Raw genomic sequence first — 12,113 nt, forward strand, 5'->3', positions numbered from 1 at the left:
TTTCTTTTGCACGCCTTGTTTTTTTGTGCATTCTGACTTGGTATAAGGCAACTTCTTGTGTCTGTATCAGGCATATTACCTGAGATACAATGCAGGCTGGCTAGTCCTACGTGGAACTCGTGTGAAAAACAGTTGGTGCAGATGCAATGTAATCCTCAGTTTCCACAGAAAAACATTTCAAAATGATGTGTGCTGGGGGGGATGAATACAGTTAAGGATTGTATAGCACTTAGCAAACTTTTCAAAAAGTGCCGTATGAACAGTGTCAACTGTTTTTGAACGGTGGCTGTAAGCTTTAGGCCATTTAGATATAAAATATTTTTTCCAGCTCACGTCCTTTTCTTTCTTTGTTCTTTTTGCTGCTTGAGGCTTTCCACAGGTGGCTTCCTTCCTTGAGCCCAGATTCCATCAGTGTCATAGCAACAGGCAAGGACTGCCTGTCGGCAAGATTGATAAACGTTGTCAGTTTTGACCTTCTCAGCAAGATGGAGAAGCAGCTCAAAACCACCTTCCGAGTTGTGATTGTTGTAAGTAGGGCATCCTGTTGGGGGAGGCAGGTGGCACAGTTTCCCTGGGCCAGTCTAAGACAATGATGGGGAGCGTGTTCAGTGCAGGCATGAGGGCATATTAGACAGTCTCAAGACATGGAAGGCTCTTAAGCTGTAAATAAAGCTTGTCTGAATTGAAAGTTTGTGGTTCATGTTATGCTGCCATTTGCACAGTATGAAATTAGAAGTGGCTGCTTTTCTAATGCTTACTAATAGCGACTGTGTCCTCTTAATTGCCATTTCATTTTACACTGTTCGGCAATTATAGCACACATTTGATTCCAAAATGTGTTGTTTAGGACATCACTTAGTTGCAAGAGATTCTCCCTGTATTTCTGGAAATGTGGATCTTCTTGCCTGCTCTGAAGAGTGACCAAGAGCTCTCCTGTTACCTTTCTGATTCCCTGCATTAAAAGTCATGAGCCGCTTTTCAGGGCCAAGGAATGGGACATAGAAACCCGCCTTTCCAATCTCATGATTTATGTATCCATCTCATGGTCTAGAAGGACCAACTCATGCCAAGTTCTGATTTGTTTATTGTTTTGAGGTTTTGGGACAAGCTGTCATCACGATTTTCTCATGCGTTTCTGGGCAACAATGAGTTGTAAGGGTCTTGGTTATTTTTAATGAAATACTTTCTCCTGGTTGCAGTAAGACCTTACTGAAGACTCCAGTGGCCACATACTGGGGAAATTTGACCTTTTAGTCTCTGGAATTTGTACATGCAATTGGCTGGGGAAACCCAGTCAAATGGATGATGATAATAATAATAATAATAATAATAATAATAATAATAATAATAATAATAATGTAAGTAAGTAAGTAGGTAAGTGGCCTGGTAGTAATCTAAACTATGAATCAGCATTATGGGAATAAACTGTGGAGAGCCTTGGCCTTATATGTTCCTCCTCCCACCTCACCTGATGGACACAGGGAGAAGATTGAAAACTTTCCCCTTTTGGTTTCTGAATAAACTAGAGATTCAATTGATGACCAAACTCAGAATCTGACTTACCGTATTCCAAGCATGGTCAGTTTAAACAAACCATGGTCAAACTGTGGTTTTGAATCCTGATTTGTTAGCTAATTTACAGTTAGAATAAACCAAAGCCAAGCCATCGTTTCCCAGAAAAGACAGTTTCCGAAGAGAATTTCTGAGAACATTCTTGTTGGCCACTATTCCCTTTCCTTCCCCAGATGCCCCAGAATGATGCTAGGTTTGTGGCATTGTGGGGAATGCAAAATGGTGTCCAGGCTGCTGTTGTACTTGAAAGCATAACAGAGAAAACTGTTTCAAACATGGAAGGAGAATTAGCTACTGCTAATGCTGAGCTTCACCCCTGCTGAGCCGTTGAAGAATTTCTCCTTCCGCTGGAGATTTGGTGAAGTGGTCCGCCCAATTTCTCCACACAAATATGATGGAGAATTTCAGGGGGGCATTTTTGTGCACAGCTCTAAAACAAACCACAGTTTCCTCAGTTCAGTCATACAACAGTAAACTGTGGTTTTTGCAAAACGAAAAGTGGAAGCTTTCAATCTTCCCTCATTCTTATGCACAAAGAAACAGGGAGAGTATGAGCTTCAGACTCGTCGTAGCTCGTTCTCCTAATGTTAAACCGCAGTTTAGTTATATTTCTTCAAGGCTGCTCTGGAATCCCAGTTCTTGTTATTGTTTCCTAATGAGTCTTGTTGAAGTCATCATAACCCACAGTTCTAACACTTCAACCCTCTGTACTTGGACATTTCCTTCTCATCTCATCAGAAATTCCCTTTCAAGTAAATGTGTTCTGGGCCACAGCCAAAGAATTTTCTGCATAGTTGAGTGCATCTGATGCTGAGAGGTCAGCAGATACCCAAATCACCAGCATCAATTAAGGTCCTGGAGCCAAGGAGCTTCTTAGATCTCATCCTCACAGTTAAAAATATATATATCGAGCTGCTAGCTCTTCAGGAATAGTGCCCCTCAGGAATCCTTTGTATAAGTGTGCAATCTCTTGTCAAAGTGCCAGAGGTGGAAGTGCTTGGACCATAATCCCAACACTTCCATTTTTTGGTTGTCTACAAGGTACTGGTCTGTGAAGTCTTTAAAAAGTCTGCTGGGCTTATTCATATAGAGCAGGGGTGGGGAACCTCTGGCCAATTTGGCCTGCAACACTTTGCTCCCCAAACCACACGCACCCACCCATCAGCTGATGTCACTGGTGTCTTGCGTGGCTTGTGTAGTTTCTCAGTTTGTGTGTGGGACTTAAGAGTGATCTTTTCCCTTTCCCTGCCACTATGGGCAGCCCTGTGGCCATTGCAGCACTCAGTATCTTCACTGGACATTCTGATGTTGCAATATTGCATTTACATGCAATGCTAAATGATTTTCTGCTACACTCCCTTCCTCTTGCACAACCGCGAGGAGGAAATCTTAAGCACCCGTTTCCATTTTCAACTAACTTCAGTTTGTCATTTTGTCTGAAGCAGGCCAGGCTCTTAAACAACTACTACTACTACCGGTACTACTACTACTACTACTAATTTCTACCCTGCCTATCTGGCTGGGTTTCCGCAGCCACTCTGGGCGGCTTCCAACAAAGATGAAAAATACATTAAAACATCAGTCATTAAAAACTTCCCTAAACAGGGCTGCCTTCAGATGTCTTCTAAACATCAGATACAGTGGACCCTCTGGATATGAACTTAATTCGTCCTGGGGGTCCGTTTGCACCCCGAAAATTACGCAAATAGAGGCGCACTTCTGTGCATGCGCAGCACGGCACGATCGAGCACTTCTGTGCATGCGCGCGTGGCGAAACCCGGAAGTATACACTTCTGGGTTTGCCATGGCCATAACCCAAAGATTCCATATCCAGAGGGATACGTACGTAGAGGTATGACTGTAGTTGTTTATCTCTTTGACATCTGATGGGAGGGCGTTCCACAGGGCGGGCGCCACTACCGAGAAGGCCCTCTGCCTGGTTCCCTGTATCCTCACTTCTCACAGTGTGGGAACCTCCAGAAGGCCCTCGGCACTGGTTCTCAGTGTCCGGGCAGAACATATAACAGTCTTATATGTTTCTCTAGCCCTGATCAATAATGTGGGATTTCTGGAAAATGTTGAGGGGGGGGGAATAGAGTAATTTGCTATGGAAAAAATTCTGATGCCCTAGAGAATAATCTAATTTAGCACATGTTACTTGTGCTTAGTAAACACAGCTAACTTTGAAACTGCCAAGTTTGCCTAATGTTTGAACCCATTCATTGTCACTAATGAATTTATGAAATGGGAATTTTTCTGCAGAAAAATAAAACACTGGAGAAAAAAAATCAAGGAAGTCCCATTTTAGAAATGTTTTCCACCTCGCGTCACAAGGCCTAACCATGCTATGCTTTACATGGGAGAGGTGGGGGTGGATTTACCTTACTGTGGATGTTGTTTATTGAAATACAGCAGAGAGGCTACCAAGTGCTTGGCAGTGACAGTATTGATGAGTGGGCCATTCTCCCTAATCACCTTGGCCCTGTTTGCTGTACAGGTGGAAGATACACCTTTAGTGTTTCCTCTGTGGGGCAAACGGCAGCTATGTGTGTACATGTGTCATTTTGATTGAGAAGAATGGTATGACAGGACCCCTCCCCTGCCATGACTCCCTCCTCAGTGGCTGTCCCTCACTCAGAGCCAGTGTGGTGTAGTGGTTAAGAGCGGTGGACTCGTAATCTGGTGAACCAGGTTCATGTCTCTGCTCCTCCACATGCAGCTGCTGGGTGACCTTGGACTAGTCACACTTCTCTGAAGTCTCTCAGCCCCACTCACCTCACAGAGTGTTTGTTGTGGGAGAGGAAGGGAAAAGAGATTTTTAGCTGCTTTGAGAATCCTTAGGATAGTGATAAAGTGGGATATCAAATCCAAACTCCTATATTTTCATTAAAAAACAACAACACATTGCGGATAATCACAGTCATTGATCTCCCACTTAGTGTGGTTTGGCCCTCATTCACGTTCTTACTAGATATGTTGTAGAATTCAGGTCCTGCATTTTACATCCAATAGCCTCTGCAGGGTGTTGTGCTTCCTCGCTTCCCTCTTCAATCCTCCCTCTGCTGGTGGCTGTTATTAGCATAACCTTATTGCTAACCAAGATTGAGAAAGCAGCCCCTTCCAGTTGAAGGGGGTATATTACCCTTTCTGTGTATGGCTGCTTACTCGTCCAAATACGACAAGACGAGCACATTCCCTGGGAGGGTGCCAATTTCCTTAGCGCCCCGAAGCTCGGTGTTGTAACAGCAATGGCAATAGAGCTCGTTCCAGGAGGGGAAATTCTCAAATAGTAGGTCTATTTCCTACCTGGCGAGCCTTTTAACAGCAAACCGGTTGGCTCCTAATTAGATTTCCTCCTTTCTGGTGGTTTTTCATTAACCCCTTCCTTTGGGGGAATCCATGCAGTGCAGACTCGCAATTATCTGCATTTAAGAGGGGGCTGTGCAGCGGCAAAGAGAATATTAATAGCGAGAATTGTTTCTTCCCTTCCCTTCACTGGCTTGGTTATGGTTGTTGATAGATCAACAACAAGGGTCTCCAGATGTTGTTGGGTGGCAACTGCTGATATCCATGATAATCGGCCATGCTGGCTGGGGTTTGATGGGAGTTGTAGTCCAACAACATTTGGGGACCCACATTTGGAGGAATGCTGATATCAATTGCTCTTTGGTTGTTTGGCTATTGCTCCGGGTTTCACATTCTCTCCCCTTCTTCTGTTTCAGGATGAGTCCCACTTTCTGAAGAATGGGAAAACTGCTCGATGCCGGGCTGCGATGCCGCTCCTGAAGGTGAGCATGCCAGGGTTTTCAAAAGTGGGCATATGACTTTTAGGTGCTGCGTATTCACGATGCCTGGTGTACAGGCAAGAGCCAAAAGAATTTTCCTAGGCTGCTGCCTGTGCTGTAGTGACAAGTTGGGAGCCATACAAAATCCCAAAACGAGCGACGTTAACGAAATTCTGTGCTATCTATGATACAGATTGGGCAATTTTGGTTTATCAGTTTAACTCTACAGCGGAACGCATGAAATAAGTTCAGAAATCCTAAGTGTAGTAGAAGATTGAGTATTTAATTACAGAACAAATGCATAATCATTCCGAAGTATCTGAGATTTTGAGTATTTTAGGATTATATAAATGAATTCCAGGTCACAGAGTCGGCTTCAAAGTAATATTTCCAAGTGAAGCTGCCCAGAGAAATAATGATCTGTCTTTTATTTCCTATAAATTTTGATATGTCAGTAACCACCAATTAAATTGATTTATCCCAAAGCTGATAAAGTCTTCCATAAGTATTTCACACAGAGCTCATAAATCTTTTTTTCTGGTATGTAACCTGAAAATCCTTAAAGTGGCTTGGATGAAGGATATAGAATCAATAATGGATTAATAAGAAGCCTTTAAGTTTCATATTTATTCTGAAATTCTGTTGAAGAACAGGTCGGAATATAATACTTTTGAGGAAAAAATAGGCATAATTATAATATTAAAAGCTTAATCTTTAATATCACTTAGGCATTGATTGCTTCTTAAGATAAAGTAGCATTTCGTAATATCCATTTTTTTGCTTATAAAAATTTCTGAGGAAATCGCTTTAAGGCAGTGATGTATGGAATCTTCAAGTAGGCCCATGTATAAAACATGGAGCTGAAGTTTGAAACTCCATGAGTTTTCAGAAGTAATTATTCATAGTAATGTACCTTGCGTCTCTACTGAGGAACCCTAAATTCTGCACAAAACGCTGTTGTTGCTCTGCAACCAGGTGTTGAGAATTGTGTAGGGGCACTTTTTGAACCCATAAAATGGATCAAGAAGTTTAATTTACAAAATATTTAGATTAGCATGATTTTCCAAGTGAACCCTTAACATCAGGTGTGCATTGGAACGGGCAGAATCTGCCACTGTCCTTTTTTATTACTATTTTTAAAAATGGAAATATGAATGCTGTTGGAAATACGAATCAGAATGGATATGAATATGAAATATGGAAATATAAATCAGTTTGCTTTTGAGGAATGAATATAGTTGTAAAAAGTATTCCAGTCCTTAAGGTCTTCCAGAATTCATTCTTTCTATGCTTAAGAGTTTTTGAAAGATCTGTTTCTAAAGGGTGGGGGATGTAGGAGCTCTGCTACTATCTAATGTCAAAACAGTGTCATTTTCAAATCGTTCCCTTTTGGGTGTAATTTGAATATCCCAGGTGTGATGGATATACTTTAGGTTGTTTGCATCCGTGATATTTAGTTAGATCTGAACCTTATTCCAAAGTTGCAGCGGGCACGAGTTATAATACTCTTTTATGACAGAAATGAAATTTCCCCAAGCGTGCAGATGCTGTCACCCCTCCAGTCCCATTTCATTCTCTCCCAAGAAGCAAACTTCTGCATTGAAATTACCATCAGATATTTCCATTTCGTGTCAGGCAGGGCAACACACACTTTAAATGTTAAACAGCTGACAAGGGCAGAATAAGAAGGAATCGGGAGGATGGTTATAATTGTATATCCAGCACAATGAACATTTAAATCATACTGTAGCCATAATGCAAAGCATGCCAGGCCGCGTGCTGTAGGCCACATGCTGTGAACATCATTAAAAATCCAGTAAATCACTGTAGGAGAATAAGACACTTTTGCATGTTGAATCATTTTTTTATTTTCTCGTATTTCCCCATCCTTCCTCCTGCTCTTTGAAGCCTTTTGATACCCAGTGCAGTGCAGGGATCTGGCTATTATATCATTGGCTCTGCATTTGAATATGTCTGTGATTCTTGAATTTCTCTTTGGGGAAATGTCTTCTCGGTGTCACCTTTTATTATACAAAGAACATTCTCATTGCAGGAATTGTGCTGCTGATGCTCACGGCACCCCATAGTGGTTGGCCGGGTGGGACTGTACCACTTACCTGGCTTCCAAATGTCAGGAACACGGCCGGACACTGGGGGGTGGGGGGTGGGAGGTGGTGGGAGGCTGCCCTGGGGTGGGCGCAGCAGCAGAGCCAATCCAAAACTCCTGCTGGTGTGTCCACGTTGCACCAACCTTGTGTAAACCCTACACAACTCCAGAATGGAGTCCCTAAGATGGTTGGATGGTACAATGTACGCCTCCTTCCGGCGACCTTTGCAGCCAAGTTGATGCCAAACGTATCACTCTGATTTCCTTTGGACCACATCAGCGAGGCCAAGAGCGGGGTCCAGCTGAGGATCCATACACACTACCCAGGCTTGCACCCAGGGGAGGTCACGCAGTGGTTTTACTTCACCCCAGGGGCACACTTCATTGTCTCTTGAGACAGATGGATATCAACCACCACCACCACTATGAGTGTCATCTAAGAAAGCAAAATGGGGGTGATTGTGTTACTTCTAATTACAATACATGTTAGCATTTATACCGTGCTTTATTTGAGTGCTCCAAATATGCTCTCTTCAGTGGGCTTCACAACAACGCTTTCAGATACACCATTATTGTTATCTCTGCATTGCAGATTTGGGAGCTGAGGCCGAGAGTGACATGCCTAAGACCACCTAGTTAGTTGCTAGCAGAGGCAAGAATCAAACAAGAGACTTTTGTGGTCAGCCAAAGACATTTTGCTCCTTGAAGTGGAACAGCATATATGATGCCCATCCATACCTGCCAAGTCTCTCGCTGAAAAATGCAGGATCAGCAGCGGCACGGCACCGGAAGTTGCGTAGAAGCAACTTCCGGGGCCACTCTGACCATGTGTGGGCCCCGGAAATAGGGCAGAGCGGCACCGGAAGTCACTTCTACGTATGCCCAGTGGCCATCTTGGTGGTGGCCGCAGGGCGGCAGCCATCTTGGTGACAGCCGCCACCCTGTGGCCACCACCAAGATGGCCGCCGGGCATGCATAGAAGTGACTTCCGGTGCCGCTCTGCCCTATTTCCAGTGCCCACACATGGCCAGAGCAGCATCCAAAATGGAGGCTCCCTGGCAGGTAGGAAATCCAGGGGATTTCTGGGATTTTTCTCCATTCGGGAGAACAGCGGAAAACGGATTAAAATCCGGGGGTTTCCCATGAAAAACAGAATAGCTGGCAGCTAAGTGCCCATCACCGCTATCACCAAATCAAGGTGTTTGGTACCCAAGGCCAGCCAAGTTATTTTGGCACCTGGAAGCCTCATAAGCATCTCTCCTTGGCAGAAAAAACACACACAATCATAACACACTTTTGCTCTTTCATGATACTCAAAATCTGCCGTCTGAGGAAGCCATGTCAGTCTGCCTAGCGGTGGGGTCTGCTAACCCACTGTGCTGTGTTAGCTCTGCTACCCTGCTTCTCCTATTTTAAGACGTAGTCATAAAATAAGCCATAGCAGGATTTTTAAGCATTCAAGGAATATAAGCCATATCCCGAAAATAAGACATAGTGATAGGCGCAGCAGCAATGCCGGTCGCGACAGGAGGAGGAGGAGGGAAAAAATAAGGCATCCCCTGAAAATAAGCCATAGTGTTTTTTTTTGAGGAAAAATAAATATAAGAGGGTGTCTTATTTTTGGAGAAAAACGTCGTTAGGGCCATGTCTACCTTTGTGGGTGTCCTCGAATCTCTATGTGTGATAGCAGCCACGTAATTAACCTTTTGCAACATTTATATCCCCAGGCTGCCAAACGAGTCATCTTGTTGTCCGGAACCCCTGCCATGTCCCGCCCTGCAGAGCTTTATACGCAGATTGCAGCTGTTAGACCATCCTTCTTCTCTCAGTTCCATGCCTTTGGGCTCCGCTACTGTGATGCTAAGCAGGTAACGTGAATCTCCATCCCTGGCAAAGCAGAAGCCAGGAAATTATTATTTGGGAATGATAACAACCTTCCACTCCGTGAAGCGTTTTGTGCACTGCCATTCCCTTTACAATCTCTCGGTGAAGTCTTGCTGTGAAAGGGCAGATTTCCATAGTGACAATTGGCCATAGCTCCATGGTAGAATACATGTTTTGCTTACTGTAAGATTTTCTGCTAATTCTCAAGCATCTCCAGTTAAAAGGCTCCTAGCCAAGTGTTAGGTCTGGGATTGACTTTTGCCTGAGGCCTTGGATAGCTTCTGCCTAGCCTGGTTGTTCACCAGCCAGATTGCTCACCGAGAAAGCCTGACTGAACTTGACCTCTGTGATTACCAATTAACTCATTAAATTGATCAGTGTGCAATGTCATAAATAGTGTTGTCATCAATCATATTGATAACTGGCTCCATATTATGAGGTGTAATATCGACAAGGAAAAAAATATGGAATTGGACATTACTATGAATCCATTAGTTCTGTATTCCTAAATAGAAAAAGGATTCAGTCTCCAATATGCTTTTTGATTAATGAGTTTTAAACTACCAAAAATATGAGCATGATCAAATACTATTCTTTTTTTCTTTATATACCACTAAATCAGATGCTCCAATGTGGTATGAAACAGAAGGTATAATTCTTCTCATTATGATTATCATGTTTGCAAATATCAACAAGCTGTAACATCTCAAGGGATAATGCTTGCTTCTGCAGTGTATTCATGATTGTATCATGTCTGCTTCTTCTTCTGCATTTATACCTTCATTAAAATCTCCTCCAGTTGCTATTTCACTTTCCCCTAAACATAGTAGATCTTCAATTAGTTGATAAGAAACACTCATCTAACGACTGAGTGCTGCATAAATATTCACTGATAATAAACTCATCTGTCCATGCTTTCTTTTATCCTAATACTAGCTGGCCCGGCCACACGTTGCTGTGGCTCATCCCTGTGACTCCCCACAACCCGTTCCGACCCATGACCCATCCCAACCCCGTCCTGCCCCCACCTCCAACGCAGGCGAGTCCCCACCTCTTCTCCCTGCAAACCTGAGCTGAGGTGTTTTGGAGAGGGAAGGGGATGGAAACAGCGTGGCGTGGCTTGGTGTTCGGTGTGGTGTCGGCGCAGCCTGTCTCTGACGGTGGGACGTGGGTGGCTAGGGGCAGGATCCCAGTGTGGCCCTTTGTGGAGGAATGGCCGTTGTGGCAGTTATAGCATATTGGTTCCTGACTTTACGATCTGCCCTACCCTGTGAGACGCAGCTTCTGGCTTCTATTTCCCAGCATGCACTTTTGTCTGAGTGGTGTGTTATGGAACACGGGGTTTGTGGGGGTTTAACCTGGCACTGTTGTGGTGTCTGTCTACGCAAGCGGTATGTGGTCACTCACTTATTTGCATGTGACTTTGTGTCCAAATTTGAACGCAATTGGTCAAGCGGTTTGGCGAAAAGTGGAGACAAACAAACATGGTCGGTTTACATTTTTATATATATATAGATATTGACCTTCTTTGTCTTTCCTGCTCTGAATAACTTCACACAAACACACTCCTTTCACTTTTGTACATGCGCCAGGCCCAGACCTAAATATGCTTAAATATAGACCCATTGAAATAAATGGGCAATGTTAACAGTTATTTCTGCTGTTTCTCCTTGATGTGCATTTCCTGCATATACATATCACCCTACCATTTCCCCCCCAGAAATTGTGGTACTTTTCTTGTTTTTAATGGGAGGCAAAAGGTTAACAGGCAAATACATACATACATACATACATACATACATACATACATACATACATACATACATACCTGTTTATTGTTCTGGCCAAAGTTTATGACAAACCCCAGTTCTTTCAGACTTAGTATTTTATTTTCGGCCTTAACTTTATTTCATATATATATATATATATCCTCATATTTATAATGCTATCTTATAATGGAAAGACGTTGATTCTCTCTGCTTTATGGCATTCTTAAAGACATATGAAGGCAGCCCTGTTTATGGAGGCTTTTAATGTTTAATAGATTATTGTATTTTATTTTTCTTTTCGAAGCTGCCCAGAGTGGCTGGGGAAACCCAACCAGATGGGCGGGGTATAAATAATAATAATATTATAATATAATATAATAATAAATATGTGGTTATCACTATTCCTTTTTTACTGTTCTTTTCTTCATCTATCCTTTTCTTCATTTCTTTCTGTTGTAAATTCCCCTGTTTCAGGCCATCCTTCAATGGTTCTGTGGGTCCTCAACCCTTCTCGCACCCACCAGCTCTTCCCACAAACACCCTCCCCTGCTGTTTTCCCCATTACCAGGCTTTCTCCAGCCCAGCTGACAGTGGTGCGGGATGGGAAGAGGAATTAGTGGGCAAGAGAAGGGTTAAAGTTCTTCTCCCACCTGCTCCCCTCGCCCTTTGCCAATGTTCCTTTCCCTGTTGTCTTTGTGATGTGTCATTCTTCCCCGAGTTGCTAAAAAATATGATTAAACATTGCTCTGGGATGCATAAGGATAGAAATTGCCATAATAAAAGTAGGATATAGTCTTAATATAAATTGTGTTGTCTGGGTTAAACAGCAACAAGGAAATCTCAAACCTGAACACCTCAGTTTTAAAAAACAAGACCCCAGAAAACACTCCATTTTAAACGGAATTGATTTAGCTTCACAGCAGAAGACCACAAATCTCTGGCAGATGCAATAAGCAAAGATGGAATTAGTTTATTGGTTTACGATCCACAACTCCT

At 43.1% G+C, this 12,113-nt stretch overlaps 1 protein-coding gene across 4 annotated transcripts in view; it reads left to right on the plus strand.

Annotated features, from left to right (window-relative positions):
* The window catches only part of SMARCAL1 (SNF2 related chromatin remodeling annealing helicase 1), a 42,206-nt gene that overhangs the window by 16,549 nt on the left and 13,544 nt on the right, over positions 1 to 12,113 (plus strand). For all 4 annotated transcript variants that reach the window (XM_088662663.1, XM_035128216.3, XM_035128221.3 and 1 more), the window contains exons 9-11: positions 369 to 527; positions 5,295 to 5,360; positions 9,192 to 9,332. In XM_088662663.1, coding sequence (XP_088518789.1) covers positions 369 to 527; positions 5,295 to 5,360; positions 9,192 to 9,332 — 366 coding nt within the window. The remainder of the gene's footprint in view (positions 1 to 368; positions 528 to 5,294; positions 5,361 to 9,191; positions 9,333 to 12,113) is intronic.

This window comes from Zootoca vivipara, chromosome 1, assembly GCF_965207765.1.
Source record: "Zootoca vivipara chromosome 1, rZooViv2.hap1.1, whole genome shotgun sequence".
In the NCBI taxonomy this organism is placed as follows: Eukaryota; Metazoa; Chordata; class Lepidosauria; order Squamata; family Lacertidae; genus Zootoca; species Zootoca vivipara.